Below are 20203 nucleotides of genomic sequence, written 5' to 3' on the forward strand. Positions count from 1 at the left end.
CTGCTACTGACGTTAGCCTGGGATCATTCAGACCCTCACAATTCTTCAATTGGGAATGAGTCTGGAAAAGGTTCATTGATTTTCAACTTCCAGCAGGAGTGTAACTAACTAGCAGTGAAATTAAACTTAAATTGGTTCATTACACTCTTACCAAAGTGTAGCAATCTTTAAGCAAAGTTTTTTAATTATTATTAAATTGTTTATTAAAAGTTCCGAACTTTCTGAGGTGTGCCATGGGGCATAGTGGCTTATGCTTGACATATTAACCTTTTGCGTGAGGTTGGGGCCCCATGCATGTTGTGATAGGTGCCCTCTGTTTTTTTCGCCCCTGTCCTTCAAGAAGTCTGAGCCTGCCACTGTGTGATGACATTAGAAAAAGGCAAAACAATGGCAATAACTCATGCAACCACATGGTTTGGCCTACTTGCTCAACCACACTTGTGGTAAAGCTCTGAAACAACGTTGACTGTAATGTGTATGGGTCCTCTAAAGCTGATGATAGGCATCACAAGGCCCCTTTCTGAGCAATGATCCTGAGTATTGTTGTGGGTTAGGTTGGGTTGCAGCATTGTTCTGGCCATTTTTTTTTGGGGGGGGGGGGGGGGGGCAGCTCAGTCTTCTTGAGAACTTGAATCATCAGTTGCCAATTGAACATGATCATCCGGTGGGAACATATGGAACTGGTTGTGGTTGCCCTTGACGTATAGCCATATTCAGTTCTATACAGAAAGTCAGAGACAGCTCATCAGTCCACATCTAAACATCTTGCTTCTCTAGCGACACTGTAGGCCTAAACAAAATCAACCAAAGCAAGCTCAGTTGACATGAACAGTGGCACTGTGCAATTTGGCCCCTATGACAAACAATTATTCTGAATCCTAACCAAATTCCCCCACCTCAAATTTCATGAGCTGGTTTTTAAAAGGAACTATGCAGGTGTGGCCATTTCTTCACTGTTTTCTTGCAAGTGTGTTATTTCCGCTCACAGGAGTTAGAAGCGAGACAGCCATCATTCAACTCGACATACGTCTAATAACCATTCCAATGACTCCGAAGCTAATCAGTTAAGGCAAATGAAGCTAAAAAATGTCATAGGTCACCTTTAAATTCGGGCTGCTTCCAGACTATGGTTGCCCTGCAATATTGCTCACAGAGTTGCCTCATTACCTAAAGCGACACTGCCCGATATGCCAGTGATTTCGCCCAGCTCAGGCTGGAAACCTGCATATCGCTCCTGCTTTCATTACAAATTTGCAGGGACCAATGACAAACTGGCTTATTCACCTGATGCACCCGGGTTGTTGTTCTGATTGGTTGAGGAACCAAGCATAAAGAGTCATTTGAACTATGCCCATTGATTGGGGGATGATTTGTATATGTTTCTCATTGAATTAACTGTTTTAGTATAACTTACAGTGAAGTCTAGTACCGCATGACCACCTGTGACAGCTAACCCCCTCTATAGGAATGTGATATCTGATGGTGACCCTATGGGTCCCTGGGTACCCTGACACAAACATGGCTTAGGTTGAGGTGTTTGTAAACATTCTTATCTCTGTTAAATGCCAGTTGGTTAAAGAATCAGGAAGTGCATTTTGTAATTTTTCATGTGTGTGCGTGTGTGTGTGTGTGTGTGTGTGTGTGTTAAGGAGCTGGCTTCACCCACAGATGTCTGGGCTTGTTTGACTTTCATGTGAGTAACATGCTCCCGGTATTGTGAATAAAGCTGAAGTCTCACACTTGTCTCAGGGTAATTTTGACCATCATGCCTCTTGTGCAGTGCCAATACAGCGCAGACCCCCCAGACAAATTCTCAAAACATTAAAGGGATAGTTCGGATTTTAAGACACGAAGTTATAACCGGCTGGATCTCGGCTCACAGGACGCTGTTGCGGGGTAAGTCAGTGCTGATGCACAACGTTGCTGACGGGGAACCCATATAACTTCGTGTCTTAAAACCCGAACTATCCCTTTAAGCTTGGTCTGGTGATAGACAGGCTAATAAATACCATCACTTGGTGCTTATGGTACCCTGTTAACACAACTAAAAGGGTGATGATACCTGATGAATATGGACATGCATTGACAATGTCAGAGATTATGTCAGTGTATACCATGAGTTTGAAACGTTATATTAAAGGGTAAATATTAAGCGTAACTTAATACCATACTTATTCCCCATAAAACCATGCTGAAACGCAGCAAGCCACAGGTGAAAACAGTGTGGTTTGACAATAAAATTGAAAAACGCAAAGGGTGTATACTTTGCACATATTGGAATGTTTTTAACAACCCAGACATTGAGATGATGATCACATCTTCACACACATGATCACACACATCACACACAACTTTTGGACAGTGTTCCTAAAAAAGGAAATCGCTCTTGGTGAATGGCCCTTTCATGAAATAAAAGTGGAATGCAATTCAGATGACAGAATTTTATTTTAATGACACAAGATAAAAAATAACTTAATTATCACATAAAATCAACTCACATTTACGTGCGCACACACGCAGGCTGCGCATAGGCTACACACATGCAGGCGCACACACATTCTCACGCATCACTCACACACGAGCACTGCCCCTTTACTGAGGCAGATGTCAGATAGGCTACGTTGTAAGTCGTTCAGACCTCTTGAAGCGCTATCATTAAGGGACAGCCGTGATACTTCTAGCATTAGGCTATTCAGGACAGTTAAATTTCTTTGAAATGAATATGCACCAACAATCAACAAATTTCTTGACTCGGCGTCGGCGTCTGCGTGGACTTTGCTTTGCCTTGTGATTCGTGAGCATGACATTCTGACATGCATCTTGGCTCTGTAAAGTTGGAAATGTTTAGTGGCATTTGTTACATTTATTCGTTTCTGTTAATTAGTTGGCTGCATATCATAGCCTATATGTCTAGCCCTCACACCATGTCCTAATAGGATCCGGGCGAGCGACTGTCTTGTAGCCTATGTCTGTCTACACTGAATCGATCAAATACCTATGCCCTATTGCCTCATCTTTCTTATTAAAAAATAGCAGAGCAAAGCGAGCGACAGAAGAAATAGAAACGGGGCTTCCGACAAAGGTGCTCTCAAAATGTTGGGAACAATTAGCCTACATTATCGTTAAGTTCAGGTCGCATTGGTTAGGACATGTTACTCATTTATATAAACAATTTAACAAAACATGTCGTAATAGACTAAAAGTCATGACTGGCCTACCTCCTTTATCGTATGGAGTTGCTCCAGTATAGTGTTCAGGTCCTTCTGATGCGTAGAATTTGCAGACCATGGGCCTACATCCCTATCCATAATGTGATGGAAAATGCAGGTATCATTCATCTCCCGGTTGTCGTCACATTTAAGCTGATGTTTCGTCGCAAAGTTCTGAATGCCATCGATAACAGAATTGCACACAAATAAGTTAATATGCAATTGTGCAAGTTGCAATCGTGAGTAGCCTATACAGAATATATATGTTAATGTTAAGGAGCAACAAATCAATTTAAAAAGTATCACTCACATCCACGTGAACGCGGGTTATATGATGCGCAGGAGTTTGCATGGCCGTCAGGCACCGACAATCATCTCTTTTCAAGTTTGTGGAAGCGTTCGTTGGTGATGTACAATAAAACGCCACGAGCAGGCTGAGGTAACCTGAAACAGTCCCAGTTAAAAGGAGTCACAAGAAGTCCAATGGTTATTTCAGCCAGGAAAATTTTATTTCCCCCATGACAAATCAAGACCGCTCAGTTGAATAATTGTTGTTACCTGTAAAGTGTAGGAAGGCCATCTTGCAGTATACCCCATTTTGACATCAAGCATCTTATATAGGCAACTGTCCGCTCATTCATAATTTGACAATTCAATGGGACTTTGAAGATGACAATCTTCGCATTTGATTAGGTCACTTCAAAGACACGCACACAGAATTAGCGATGACTCAAATAACTCAGTCTCCCACGCATTCCACTTTTCAGGTATAGGCCTAGTAAAATGATGACAAGGTAGTTTTCCATGAAACTTCACTGACAAGATGTATTAAGATTGTATAGCCTCTCCATTAACCATTCTGGTTAAGGCAGTATTGTAAATATCACCGCCATATATTAAGTGAAAGACGGAGCAGAATGAGACGACTTTCACGCCGTCGATTGACATACAGTGCCCCCTATGGAACACATGCCAAAGTTGACAGCAACAGTGTGCGGGTCTTCCTGACCAGCTTTGGTCGAAACGTTGTCAATAAATCACTTCGGGAGCAGCAGTAACAGTGCGGGTACTTTTTAATTATTTTTTTGTTTCCATTTTACCCTGCACCTATAAAAAGTTTGATGTGCGTGCACTCTCTGCAACTTAATTCGTTCTCGTTGAGCTCAATGCCAATTAAACCAACTAACTGAAATAAAATCATGTCAATAGTCAACTTTAGCATGTACCAATACTTATGGAGGTATAAGCAGCCGTCAGGCTGTAGGCCTACATCAAGATTTACAGGCCGGGTGGCTGACTTTTACCCTTGTGTTTGGGTATGTGCACTCTTAAAATGAATGTGTTGAAAACACATCTCTGTGTCCAGATAGGGACAACACAATTTGGATTGTTTTCAACGCATTTGTTATAAGAGTGTGGGACCTGTTTTCAATGTTTGCTAAAAGAAAAATGTTGCTCTGTTTTGTTCTAACTCAGAACTCAGGCCTAATACAGGCTCATTTTTTTACCATAGGTCCCAAATTAGTGCATGATCTCACAAATCAGGAAAAAAAGTTTACCATTATCATGACCCATCTCTGTCCGTATGGGGGGTGCTATAATAGTCACATAGGCTAGGCCTATATGTTTTTGCTCACATCTCCAGGACCATATAATATTTCCCCCCAAAATCTTCATCTTTTTCCTTCAGAGCTCCTGCATCAAATGAAGTTAGCCACACCAATTTGACCAACGACAATTTTTCCACAGTTTTCAAAAAAATGTATCCATCTCCTTCTAGATCATTGTTCCAATTTCCACAGAATTCAATAGGCTATAAAGTGCTACATCCTCAGATTGTAACAATAGTCAAATTGAAAATAGATTAAATGAATAATGTTGTGTTAAAATGGCCAAAAAGTGACTGTAGAACATAAAATAACAGCCTTTGCCTCGCACCACTTTATGAAAGCATGAAACACATTCGCTCTCAAAAAACAAAAAGGGCACTCTTGACCCACAACAGGATTCAACACTGAGACAAAGGCATTACAGTTTTTCTCAGACGCTTGTAGGTATAAGTCACACCTTAGTGTATGTGGGAGTTTGATTGCAAGAGACTGGACAAGATTCACATTTACACTTTTTACTGTAATTTGTTAACAGATCATGTCATTACGATACAGGAAGGAAAAGAGCAGTGCATAAAAAAGGGTAAAAAAAATGTGACCATAAAATCTCCTCACCGTACATGCAGTGCTGTGGGAATTACAGAGCATTCATCCTTCCCTATGTTTTGGGCCACAAATTCTCATATGATAACTTGTTCAACCATTTTGCATAAAGACTTATGCTGACTAATGGCTAATGTTGTGGGGGTAAGACTATTTAGCAGAGAATTGATTAATGATTTGCGTGGACCAAAACATTTGTAACTTGTTGAGAAATTATGTGTTTTGATGTGCAAGTGACACAATGATGTGAAGATTGAACAGGTATAGTTTTGAGAATGTCAATTCTGATCTGAGAAATGTAATGTGACTGAAAAACAAAGGCAAAGTTATCATTGTGTTTTTTGAATCTCAAAACTCTGATCATTTGGCAGAACAAACACACCATAGCTCACTTGCAAAAGCCTGTCTCCCAAAACTCATGCTTCAAAATGAGAGAGCCACAAAATTGCAAAAATCCTTCTCAATTGCTTTGGTTCATTTCTTGAAACAGACCAGACATTCTCAACACTCTTGGTGCTTTTGCCAAAATAACCTGGATGGTTCAGCACAACACCATGGTTCACCTTCAAAAGCTCATATGTCTCCCAAAATAGTTCACTGTTCACAGTCAAAACTAAATTTCTTTCACATATAGTCAGTGCCAAAAATGCATCGTCCCTTTCGCATTGCGTAAGCACTGCAAGTCAAAATGTTTAAATGTTTTGTCACTATGGCAGAGGACCATGGAAATAGGCCTATCCCTCCAATATGTCCACCTATCTTAGCCCTCTCAGTCTTAGCCCAGTCCTTCATTGATAATAATGGTATAGTTTTTTTGTCTAGCTAACAGAATACAAATGTGTATAAAACTAAAAAAAAAGGCTTGACATCATATTGCACTCATAATGCCAAGGAAATCAACCATTATTATTCACACACATAAAGTAACCTCCATACAGTAAAATCAAATGTATATAATATACTGTAATAAACACATGAACAAAAAAACAAGGAAATGTACAGTGCTGTAAATAAAGCTGGAGTTTCAACTAACACTTCTTCACTGGTCGCTGTCCTCACCATCCCTGTTCTAGTCACCATCCTCAACCTTTGTTCATTTATTTGGCTTGGTGCCTCCATGTTCAAGCGCTATATAGTATGTTCAGCATTCACAATCACGGACAGAACCTGTCAGGTAAATAAACCTACTGGTCATCTGAGAAAAAAAAAATCTAGTTTCAACTGACTGTCAATACTGTACTCAATTTATCAAATGTTCCAAGAGATTCGTATTCATTCATGATGTCATGTTCTTGATTGATTCTGCATTTGATGACACAATGACATGATGCTGACATGTTTTGCAGAGAACAACCATTAGACTGAGAATCAACATCAGTTTAGATCAACAAGATCTATTCACTTGGAAATTGCTAAATGTATCTGTACTTAATCATTTCCAAAGATGTACTATTGAGACATGTACTAAGACAATTGCAATTTGATGAAATTAATGAGAAATGCAAATCTGTTGTGGACAATTGGCAAGTGGTTTGGAGATTTGTCCATGTTAGTTTGAGAGTGTAATTTCTGTTTCAAGAAATGAGCCAAACCCATGCATGGATTTAATTTAACAATATCACCTTAAAAAAGCCTGATATTACATGATAAACATGATATTACATTTTACAAGACTTAGACTGTATGGAGAAGTAAACGTTTGCTCTAGTGTGAGCTGATATGGCACACGAACTTGGTACAATAACCTTATTGTTTATTCACCATGTACTGTATTTAGGGCTTACCACATGGTGGCCTTACCTGCTGCTGTTGCCCACTTTTTTTAATCCAAATTCTCTGTTTTGTATGTACCCATGTGAGGTTTGAGCACAGCTTCTGTCATGTACATTGCTGTTGAATATGTTGAGAAATGTGTGATGCAGTGTCTTGAAGTACATCATTTAAGTATGATTTATATTGTGTGTGCGATTGGAGAACAAAGTGAATTTCCCTTTGTGTAGGATAAAGTATCTAAACCTTGACCAAATACATTGGTACAGAATACACTAGGCTACTCACTGGCACTACAGTGCGAACAGATTAGTTACAATGAGGAACACCAGATACTGTTAGCCTGCTCCAAGATAGTGAAACTGGTCATGTTCCAGTTATCAACGACTTTGTTGAATGGTGTGAGGCATCCCACAACCAATGTATGACAAAAACATCAGATCCAGTGAACCGAGAAGGAAAATGTAACACGGAAAATAATATTTTAATGTCACCATTTTGCTGGGATGATGGGCCCAGGTGGGGGTTGAAAATTCCCTACCTCCAAAGTTTGAGAACCACGGTGACCCACTGTACATCTTATTCAGAGGAATTCAAGGACTATGTGTCAATGTCAGCTGAAGCCATTCAGGAGATATTGATATATCAGTTGCAGTGCCTATTTTCACCAAATTTGGTGTGCGTCCAAAGAATCTTGGTGATAAGAAATCTTATGTGAAGTTTGAACCTTTACATCAAGATAATGCCACAGGCATACATTGACATCATTTTGATTAGGTGATGCTTTTGACTGAGTGGGCTATCCCACAAATTAGTTATAAGCTGGATCTTAAAAAAAAAATGTCTGGCAGATACATTTCATTGTGAATACTTCACTTCAAGGGAATTAAGAAGAAATGCAGCTATGTGGGCTATAGTTTAAATGTTTTAAACTTATACTTACATTTAATATCTCACCAACAAAAAATAACATATTTGTTGCGGGTTCTCTAAAATGCACTTTGACAAATGATGTAAGTTTTTATGAAGCATTAGACTGATAAGCAGTTTGCTATTGGTCTGAGGGGAAATTATTTGACACATATCTGAAGTTCCAGCATGACATTCATAGACCGATAACAACTGCACAAAGGACCCAGACAGCTAATCAAAGTTACACATAATTTTTTGGCCATGTTTTTTGTAACCGCATGCTTAGGTTGGTATAAGATTGCTTAAAGAAAGTGCACAGGTGTGTGAGTTGAATGTTAAAACCATGTGAATCACTGATGCATGCAGATAGCAGAACAAATTTCTATAAGTGTAAGAGAGAGGATGTATCGCAAGACAATTATTTTGAAAGATCATCAAAGAAAACATCAGAGAAAAAAATAAAGAAAGTTAGATTAACAGCTTCAGAAGTGTCAGAAGCAACCAGCAAATCTGAGGCATTTGATTCACTGACTTTTGGTGTTGTACAGCACACTGATCAGTAAGTAACATGGTAGTCTGATAATTACCCTGAAATCATACACGAGTCCTATAATGACTTGTACTTCAAGTCTCCATAGACACCTGTAGGTAAGCTGGAGAGGATATGCATTTGTTGGAGCGATATATAAAAGATAAGTGGTTTGTTATATGTGGGCCCTAGGGGAAATCATTGGCACATATCTGAAGTTCCAGCTAGACATTTATAGAGCACTAATGGTTGCACTAATCACAAAAAGTGTTGACCAACCTGGCACTTCCTAAAGCCATGTTGGGCAATGATCAGTACACAGGATATTAAGAGTTGCATGTTTAGGGCTGGTATAATATGACTGAGTAAGAGGTGAAATGAATAAGACGTCGAGAAGAGGTCATCGTCTGCTGATGATCACTGAACACTGCTACAGACTGACGGGCGTAATGTATCTGCTAAGTCAGAGAAAGGGGCTGTCTCATAAGCCATCGATTTCCAAGTTAACTAGATAAAGGTATAATGTAGAAATCCCCAGCATTTGTAAAGCCAGATCTACACTAAGAGGAGAGTTGAAACCTCCCACAGGTGTTACCTCTCAGTTTCTAGAGGAAGACAGAAAGATAACAGGATCAAGATATGAAGTGGATATGGCATGAAACAAGAAAGGAAAAAAGAAACAAACTCATGAAAACAAAACACTGACAATGAAATTATGCAACACTGGTTAGCTAAAACAAAGCTCCTTCATCACTGACAAGACAGAGCAACATAATGCATCTCTATGGAAGCAAAATTCAAACAGTTCCTGTCTGCTTAAAAGAGGCGTGTCGCTAAGACGTCATAGTGGGATATCGATCTCTGTCAGATTGGCAAGCAGTTCAGTTCGAATGTAACGTTACTTTCTAGGTCTGCTTAAAGGGGGATTTCGCACCCCCCTCCCCCTTGCGAACACAGAATGCGGAAATGGGCAACGTTTGCGCCTCTCGCTCCGCTTTAACCCTCTCTGGCTACAACAAGCTCTTCCTCACTGAAAGAGGGGATGTGCAGTGTCTCACTTTTTGAAAAAGTTGATAAAGCACAACACTGATGCTTTTATAGAACCACCGCTTTATTGGCTGACGTTTCAGTGTTAGGCCTTCATCAGTGTCTCACTATATCACAGTGTCTCACTTCTAAATCACAGTATGCCAAACCCATCTCTAAGAAGTGCATTAGTTTGCTTTATTCCATCCTTGAATGTTATACATTTTTAAATGACGCAAGTACGTCTGACATAAATCCTTGTGGATGCAAACACAATTAGACAACTTGACATATCACACATTTCCACTTAGGTGCAAATAATAATTTAAAGACATTTACACTATTTGTATATATTTTTTTTCTGTACAATCTGTATACAAATCTATCTAGGGCAAATTGGCACAGTCCATTCTCAAGTGTTCACGCGCATCTAACCCAAAAGCAACATTCACTCCAAACAGGTCAAAGAGGAGAGGAAGATATTGCTGAAAAGATCGGATGATTAGAAAGCATGTGTGTGTGGTCAGAGTTGAAAGACAATTTACAGAGCACTATATGTCTGAGAAGGTCAGGAGAACCAAGGCTATACATTGAGAGCACAACACATATATTCCAATTTTGGTGAACGTGTAAGGTTTTAGATTTGCCATATTACTACACACAGATATTTGGACAGGAGAGGTCATGCATTGAGCCAGTGCCTTTGGAATCAGAGCCATTGTTACAGATACAAAGCATCATCTAAACTTCCTACAAGTGCATGTGGATAAGTTTAACCTTAATTTTCTGAAAATCTCTTTCTTACATGTATGCACAAACAAAGAATTCACATCAAGAGTCTCATCTGGAATGAACCCATCACCAATCAAAGCCAAGACGAAAAAAAAAAAAAAAAAAAACGACAACAACAAAAATAAAAAAAAAAACACACCCCCTTCACACAAAGGAATCACGCTCAGACAGTGTCTTTGTGTTTAAGAAGGTAAACCTTGGAGGCCTCATCTGCATATCCTCTGTGTGTGCCAAAGTGTGTGGGTGTGTACCGCACGTGTGTCTATCTGACACCTTCTCATTCTCCCCCCTCTCTCTCTCTCTCCCTCTCTCTCTCTCTCTCTCTGTCGCCTCCGTCATCCATCAGTCCGGTTCTCACGCGTTCTGCAGCAGGGTGGAGTAGATCATCTTGGTGATCTGGAGCACGGCGGCGTGCAGCGAGTACTGCACCAGCACGGCGCCGAAGCCCTTGTAGAACCCCAGCGTGCCCTCGTCGCGGCGGATGGCGCCCACGCACTCGCGCAGGCTCTCGTACTGCGTGTTGATGGGCAGCACCTCGAAGCCCAGGTCGGTGTTGTCGATGATGGTGCGCGTGCCCTGGATGTGCAGCCGGTGCAGCACCGTCTCCATCGGGTAGAGCAGCACGTCGGCCACCAGGCTGGCGCAGAAGCTGGCCATCAGCTCGGGGAAGTAGGCGTCCAGCATGCTCTGCACCGCGTCCGCCTGGCCCGGCGCGCCGTTGCTCTTGGACGACGGGGACAGGGGCGGCGAGGAAGCGCCGGCGGCGGTCGCGGAGGAGGAGGTGGTGGACGGCGAGGAGGAGGAGGACGGGGGGGAGCGTCGGCGGCGGAGCAGCGCCAGCACCAGCTTCTGCACGGCCGAGCTGACCACGTAGTGCAGGATGCCGTGCAGCGCGGTGGGCAGCACCAGGGCCCACAGGGGCAGCAGGCGCTTGCTGTGCGGCACGCCCAGGCCCATCACGCGGCCCACGCCCTCCTTCACGCAGTCCAGGATGCCCGGGTTGTCCCGGATGATCTCGCTCTGCGTACGCACGCACACGCACACACACACGCATACACACACACACACGCACGCACAAACACACACACACACATGCACAAACACGCATGCACACATGCACAAACACACACGCACACGCGCAGACGCACGCACACACACGCACGCACACACACACACACACACGCACACACGCACACACGCACACAAACAAACAGCAAATAAGTTCATGATTATGGGCCTAATTCAACAAAACACGTGCTTGGAAGGTGCCTATTGATAACGCCAGTGAAATGTCCACAAAGGCTCTGCTTTGTTGCTTTGTAGGTGGTTTTGTGTTTGTCCCTTTGGTTTGCCATTCAGGCTACTGACCGTGTGTGTGGTACTGTGAATGAGGCACATTGCAGTCATCTGTGTATCTTTGTTGTGTTCGGTGTTGTGTAATGTTGCATGAGCTTTGCTGTTGTCACTGTGGGACATCCCCTACCTACAGCACAAGTCATCTTAACACCTCGTCTGTGTATATCTGAAATTACATTAACTAGCACCGAGAGCACTTGCAGTTTTGGGGACTGATGATAATGCTATTGACCACTAATCAGAAGGCATGTCACTGAATACTGACCTGAACAGTCTCAATGAGACTTGCAGAGTAGAAAGGCATGGCAACAACGTACGTCAGACTGAGAGAAAAAACAAAACAAAACATAAAACAAACCATAACCACAGATGCAATCCAGCATGACAATAAATCTGATAAACTTGGAAAAAAAAAAAAACCCCTAAGGTCACAGACGGAGCTTGTAAAATTGCCCAGTTCTGCAGAAAGGTGAAAAAACTGATACGCTGACCATTTTTACTTTCTATTTGAGTAAGGAAAGTTACTTTTTTGCAAGCTCCATGTGTTAGAACGCTAAGGTCAGGAGTCAATTCATATCACAAGTAAAGCCAAGGAAATTACCCTTTAAGCACGAGGTGTCCAACAACTTGCTTGGGGTTCCACTTGTGGGATAATTCTCTGTGAACATAAAAACACTGATTACAATCTCTTTTGGCCTGACAAATGCTAAGTTAATCAGATTTGTTTTGGGGCTTCTTACAAAAAAAAAGCTATTCTCGAAATACAGTACCAAGCAACACTGGTACTAATTTGGTGTAATGAAAAATGGACACAATAAATTTTTAACAAAATACATTTGAAATTTAGACACAAAATACAACAAATGAGATGAAACAGAGCAAGAACAAATACAAGAGGAAGTCTGTCAATACCTTGGTAAAGGAGTGCATTCACTGATGATTCCCTCTGTTCCCAGAGTAACTCCCTGTACTACAAAAGTGCTACCCATTCCTTTCCATAAAGCTTTTGGACCCTATGGGAATAAAAAAAAAGTAAATGTACACACTATTGCAGGGCTATTCAATTGAAAATTAAGCTGGGACAGATTTTCAAAAGAAGACATTGAGCTGGGTCAGACATTTTCAGCATCTGGTATGATAAGCAGCAGATATAATGACATTTTTGATAAAATTACATTAATGTAGGCCTATTGAAAAACAAGAAGCTTAATGTTTATTTATTGTTTTCCTTTTGAATCGGACACAGGCACATCAACAACATCAAACTCTTGGCAGATGGCAAATGGTGTTTCAGATAGAATCTACAGTATCTGAAAATCTAGATAGATTCCATCTAAAGATTCTAAGATTCTAAAGCCTACATTTTTGTCAAAACTACAGGCTGGGCCACTCAGAGGTTTCTTCTGGGCCGCATGTGGCCCGCGGGCCTCCAATTAAATAGCCCTGCACTATTGTCACCTCCATTTTATATACAATATATATATATATAATTATATATAAAATTATATAGTCAAACAAGATGACATGGCTCCAGTTTCACTGCATGCTTCAGAACATACAATTGAATATATTCAGTTGAATACAATAACACAAAAGAAAAATTGTCTGATGCAACCTTGTGACATGATGGACAAACCTGTGCCATTGAACAACCCATGTTTTGGTGACGCCATGGTGGCAAATCTATAGCGTTTAACTATGTGTGTTTCGGTAACGTCATAGTGTCAAATCTGCGGTGTATAATTACCTGAGATTTGGTGACATTGTACATCACACTGACCGCAGTAAAGGGGGACAGATGATAGTTCCGCGCGTGATAATTAACCTGCAATTAAAAAAACAAACATTGTAGAAATAGCCTGAACCTCCGGTCACATTGCGTAGACCTCAATAATCAGCTTCCACTATAATCAGTGGAATTGTCTGTGAATGACACATCGTACGGTCATTTTGGGTCATGCACAAACTCAGATTCAAAACTAATGTTGGGATTTGTTATGTGGGTAGTCTGGGGTGTAAGGATATTTACCTGACATTGGCGACGAAACACAATACACGGATGAGCCAGGACATTTTCTGTAAAGAGGCTGAATAAAAAATGGATAGAGGGACAAATAAAAAGCACACTTAGAGCATGATATCTTTAATGGATAGGCTAGTAATAGATATTAAAACTGGCTAACGACAATACAGTTTTAGTGTGAAGAAAGCATGTCCTAGAAGAACAGTTCACTCATTCAATAATATTCTGAAAGCATGCAATTCACAAATAGCTTTGCTTATTATTTGGATCCTGAATTTCATTTTCAGTCATTTTTACATAATTTTTAAATTGGACCCCATATTTGAAAATAAATATATAAACCTTAAAAGAATCAGGACCCAGGGGATCTATGGTACGATTATACAGTATGATCACTGCTCTTCCAGTGTGACATTATGATGGTAGGTTGGTAAACCGACGAACGTGATGAAACACCAGTACATATTGCGCCTTTGACTGTGAAATTACCTGATTATAACATTTTATATGAAAAGGTAAGTTGGCATGTCTATCAAATACATACTTAAACGAAATAAACAACTTACCTTGCAAGTCCAATGCCAAATCCAGCAAATCTGTTTAATTGCTCTACAAAACAGTAAAAGCAAAATGAGATTACTGGAAATTAGACATATAAATATCACATACAAAATATTTAAATATTTTAAATATTGCATTAAAAGATACAAATTATCATTTGTAGGCCAAAAGATTCGTAAGGAAAATAATTTGTAGGGCAAAAGATTCATAGGAAAAATGACGACACTGCGGCATCAGTCACATAATTGGGAGAAATGTGATACGTATTTGTCTACAAGGGAAACATGCGTTATCAGATTCATGTGGCTTAATATTTTCACCTCAGTTCTCAACACTGAAAGATTAACTGTAAACAAACTATCAGAAGTCGGAAGAAATGCTGATTGAACAGATAATTTTCACATTGTTCTGCGTGGGAAGTGAAAGGGTATGGAACAGTGCCAACAGACAAAAAGGTAATGTCTTCTCTTTGGAGATAATATCTAAAAAGAAAATACTGAGTCCTGTATGTACGTAAGGGAAAGCCAAAGGACTTTCAATTTGTTGTTTATATCTTATAGCACACTGGAGGAGGAGAGGGAAACCCACTCAAGGATGGCGTCATTTATTTATTTATTGGGCGCCATTGACATGACGAGGTCAAAAAAAGAGGTTGAAATGTCAAGCACATTTTGTGATGACACTATCAAGAAAATGTCTGTGGAAATACCTCTGTGGTTACAAGTATTGCTGAAATTGCATTGAATAAACACAACCAAAGTGACATCCCAACAAACTGTAACTGATCAACTTTGATAAAATCTCTACTTTGCTGAATCACTGTAACTTGACTGACATTTGTTGTTTCAGACCAATCTTAATTCTCAATCTCAATCTAATTTTTGGTGTGTTTTGTAAATCTGTTTATAATAAAAGACTGAACTATCCTAAGCATGTAAGTTTTCAGACCCTTTTACTTAGTTAAAGCACCTTTTGACCAATGATAGCCTCAAGTCTTCTTGGGAATATTCCAACAGACGTGGTTGGCACACTTCTCTTTGGGAAGTGTCTCCCATTGTTATTGTCAGATTTGTTCAAGGTCAACCTGCTTGGTGTGCATTGGTGCACAGCCATTTTCAGGTCTCTCCAGAGAGATACTCTGTTGGGTTCAGGTCCGGACTCTGTCTGGGCCAGGGCCACTTCAGGACTTTCACAGTTTTCCCGAAACCACTCCTGTGTATGGCTTTGGGTCGTTGTCTTGTTGAAATGTAAACGTTCACCCCAGCCTGAGATCCAGAGCACTCTTTCATTCAGTATCGCTCTCATTTTTCAGCATCCATCTTTCCCTCTATCCTGACTAGTCTCTCAGTCCCTGTCGCAGAAAAACATCCTCACAGCATGATGCTGCCATCACCGTGTTTGAGTGTGGGGGTTGTATTAATGAGGGTATGCTCAGTGCCTGGTTAACGCCACATACACCATTGGGAATTGTGGCCAAATAGTTCAACCTTCGTTCCATCAAACCAGAGGATTTTGCTTCTCATGGTCTGAGAGTTGTTCAGGAGCTTTTTGGCAAATACCCAGCAGCCTGTCATGTGCCTTTTAGTGAGGAATGGCTCCCGCCTGGCCACTCTACCATAAAGGTCGGATTGGTGGAGTGATGTACTGATGGTTGTCCTTCTGTAAGGTTCTCCCATCTCCACAAAGGAACTCTGAGACTCATCCATAGTGACCATTGGGTCCTTGGTTACCGGTCTGACCAAGGCCCTTTGATTACTTAGTTTGGCTGGGTGGGTGGTACTAGTAAAACTGTTGCTGGTTCCAAATCTCTTCCATTTGAGAGTGATGGAGGCTACCATGCTCTTGGGCACTTTCAATGCTGCAGAAATGTTCTATCCTTCCCCCTGATCTGTGTCTTGACACAATCCTGTCTCGCAGGTCTAAGGACTTCATGGCTTGGTTTTCACTCTGACACACACCATCAACTGTGAGACCTTGTATAGACAGGTGTGTGCCTTTCCTAATTATTTACAATGAATTCAATTAGGTGGACTCCAAACAAGTTGTAGAGGCATCTCAAGGACCAATAAAACTGCTAATCCGATAAAAATTTTAATCAGAATGAAAGAGGTGGTGTATTCCATTCCTATTCCAATTGATCAGCCATGTATATGATCAATCGGATTTCCTAGTAGAGCACCTGATCAGAATTGAATGTATCCCATGTACACAGATGGCACAAATCTTTCAATTGGAATAGGCTAGTTTAAGCTAGTTTAGTTTACATATTTATATGTAAATTGGATATCTAAGTCTTTTACTTTTGACAAATTGATAAAAAAAAAAACTGTTTTGTTCTGTCATTGATTTTACAGTATGTATTGATTTATTGAAAAAAAAGAAGAATTGAATCCATTTTAAGATGAATACGAAACAACAAAATGTGGAACACTTGAAAGGGTCTGAAAACTTCCCGACACACTTTGTGTTTGCAGTCATCCCCGCCCCTGTATCAGGGGAAGCAGACCACTTGGATTGAATTTGAATCAATGATAACGATGTAAGCTTGCATTCCCTGGAAAATGGGCGTGGTACAGATTCTCTGTATGGCAATTCATACTTTGCAGTCACGTGATTACCATGGATACCTGGCGGGCAACAATAGCTGCCGGTGAATGACAACTTTAAAAAAAAAAAAAAAAAACATAAAACATTACCCCGGCTTATCCAGTCGCACAACAACTATCTGGCCTGTTGTTTTCACCTCAAAACCCCAACTTTTGTATAGTAAAACTGGCGACGTCCTGGCAAGATCCTTTCCTTGATTAGTTTACTGAGTTTAATTGTTGAGAATGATGTTCTTGCCAGCCAGCCAATAGTTATGATGTCAAGTGAAAAGTATGAATACGCTGGTTGTGCATATGCACTGTATATAGGGAATGTGAATAATGCACACTTCTGGTTAGCCGTCAGTTGAAGATGTAGGCCTAGTCATTCAGGCTTATTTTCAACAATAAGAGATGCTTCAGCCTAAGACAAGTCTTATACAAGTCTCAATGTTACCACCCATTTTTAAAAGGATGCAGCAAGATGACCATGATAGAGCGGTAGATAAAACAGAGTGGCGACACTCCCATAGACCTCCATAGGAAAAAATGGCAGCACTTTTTCCAGGCTATTTCCTCGTTATGGGGATTTTGGAACTGTTTACAGCCAATCTCTTGGTCAGTAGTCAATGAGTTAATTGATTACACCTTCCAGCATTGGAAGTACATCCCACCCTCCTGCAACTCAGCCATTCAGCACAGGTTTTTTTGGAACTTTTGATCGTGGCGGCAACATCAAAGAGTGTCGCAACTCTCTCTTTCTATGGCTCTGGACTATGATAGGATTTCGACTGTACAGTGAATACTTTGTTATTAATGATTCAGTTCATCCCCTGAAAATCATAAGGTTGTATCTATTCTATCTGAATAGTTCTGAGACGCTCAGCTTCAAAGTTTTAGAATTCTATGGAGTTATACAGGTAAGCGGAACAAACCTCTTTAGATATACTGTCAAAAAATGCACAACTACAAAAAACACCTCACTTCACCTTCTTCAGGTGCCACAGAATGAGTGTCAGCAACATTTTCAGTCAATTAAAAAAAAAAATGTCAGATAGAACCCTCTAAGGGTACAAGCAGCTGGCAATTCTAATCAAAAGCAGTTTGGGTCTGATTCAACTAATTCTTCCTCACAGTCCTAGCTGTGTGCTGTACAGCAAAGACGCTAGCTCTGTGAAAAACAATTGAGCCAAGAATCACAAAGCATGGGCCCTAATTTAAATGCCAGGCAGAGTGCAAAGTCACTGAGCAGACTCATCAATCAAAGCAGCCAGGCAGCAGCTACAGCCATAGATATTAGAAAGCTAGATCTGCACTGGGCTCCAGGACGTACATAAATAGCGCCGGCGGCTGGAAATCAGACAGGTGTCTCTGATTGCCGGTGTTGCCCGTAGACAGTAAGGTTTTGCCGCCAGCACTATGGTGGCTGCGTTCATGTATGCTACCTACAGTAATAGAACTTGATGGACAATGTGGTATCTAGCTCTCTAATATCTATGGCTACAGCTGCTTGAGCTGTGGCCTGAGCAACTTGAGCTGGGAAAAGTTGATTGTTGATTGTTGAGGGACCTCGAGAAACGGAAACCATTGTGAAAAAAAACTTTGCACTTTATCAATCATTCAAATTAGGGCCTTTACCATTCTGTAAACAGCAGTGTCCAGTTAGACTTAACTGCATGTACTGTTACAATGGCCATTAGGCATCAATTGTTTAGGACTATCCCTTTATTCTGAGCTGCTGAGAAAGCTGGTATACCCTGTCTGTATTAGGCTATACTAATGAAAAGATCATTGAAGCTTTGCCATAATTGCCCTTCATAATGGAGCATATATTGGCATACTCTATTTGCTCTATTGCAAATGCCATACTTTGAGATAATGTTCCCCTTTTTGTTTAGATTAAATTAGATTACAGTAGATTCAACTATTGTCATTTTGCAGGATACAAGTGCAGAGACAACGAAATGCCGTTTGCGTCTAACCAGAAATGGGGGAAAAAAGCAGAAAAGTGCAAATGTGATGCACAGTATCAGGTGGTGCACATTGCACAAACAGTATAACATATACTGTGCGGTGGAATCAATAGTATACAGTTAAGAAGGTGGAATGGCTGAAATTGTTTAAAAAGCTTGATAGAAACTTCTCAAACAAAATAAACAAACATGTTCTTGAACCGAACATGTTTGTTTATCGGAGGGGCCATTGTAATAGGTAGTTAAGTAGGCTATAGCAGAACTAAGGCTTGGAAGCTGGGTATATTTGGATACGGTAGGTTACTGTGTTGTACTGGAACTTAACAGCTTGAAGCAGGTAGCGGGTGCAGAAGAATGTGCAGTGCAGTGAAAACATATTTTCATTTTGCAAAGTTTGCAGTAGCTTTTCTGACTTAACTTCTTTCCGTCAAAATTGCTCTGCAGTGTTTTTGCATGCACTCCGAGACTCTAGATGCAAATGGTGCTCTATAAATTTCCCTAAATATCACACTCAAAGCGAGCTGACTGTATGCTACCTATCGAAGGCACAATGCATCTCTGCCATATATAGGCTACCTACCGGATGGTGGAGCAGCTGCCTGGGGATCGTCAGACCCTGGAGGAGCAGGGCCCGTCTCAAATTGTGGTGTGCGTTCATCGAAATGCAAATTTCGGCTACCTGGGATGTCAGGGGGGGTCGTGACCCAGTTCTGCAAATCAGCACTAGATGCATTATTGAATGACCTTCCAGAATAGCCCCCACCGAATGACGGATCCTCCCTTCCTCTGTAACCTAAGCCGTCAAAGCTATCAGGTCGCCGAGAAGTCATGTTGAAGAAATGTTAAGTGACGCTGACTATAAACAGAAATGTCGTTGTTATATTCCGCACAGTAGCATAAGCTACACAGGATAAAATGAAATCATTGAAAAACCCTAATAACCTGCCACTGTTGATTAAAATGAAAGTGAGACTGTGTAACCAGAGGGAACCAACAAGCTAGCTAGCAAAACAACGCAACACAGCAGTGACCCTTCACCACCGGAAGCTTTTCCTGTTTCCGTGTGCAAACAGTGTGCAAACTGGGACATGTAGTTAATCTAACAAGCGCATCGAGCGCTGTATATTTCACACAGTCTATGAATAACCCCCGTCCTCTGTCATCCTTAGAAGCATATTAGAATGTATTGATTAGGCTAATAAATAAACAACCGTGTATTCAACGTATCAATGAAAACATTTTTTTTCTCTTAAT

General features: G+C 40.8%; 1 protein-coding gene across 1 annotated transcript; it reads right to left on the bottom strand.

Annotated features, from left to right (window-relative positions):
• Positions 1-9834: 9834 nt before the first annotated feature.
• Positions 9835-19971, bottom strand: slc25a46 (solute carrier family 25 member 46). Its single transcript, XM_062554440.1, has 8 exons — positions 19530-19971; positions 14397-14439; positions 13837-13894; positions 13555-13632; positions 12720-12820; positions 12409-12465; positions 12073-12130; positions 9835-11471 (listed from the first exon to the last, which is right to left on the bottom strand). The coding sequence occupies exons 1-8, from the start codon at positions 19777-19779 to the stop codon at positions 10806-10808; spliced, it is 1311 nt and encodes a 436-aa protein (XP_062410424.1). The 5' UTR covers positions 19780-19971; the 3' UTR covers positions 9835-10805.
• Between the last annotated feature and the right edge of the window lie 232 nt (positions 19972-20203).

This window comes from Sardina pilchardus, chromosome 14 (assembly GCF_963854185.1).
Source record: "Sardina pilchardus chromosome 14, fSarPil1.1, whole genome shotgun sequence".
Taxonomy (NCBI): domain Eukaryota; kingdom Metazoa; phylum Chordata; class Actinopteri; order Clupeiformes; family Clupeidae; genus Sardina; species Sardina pilchardus.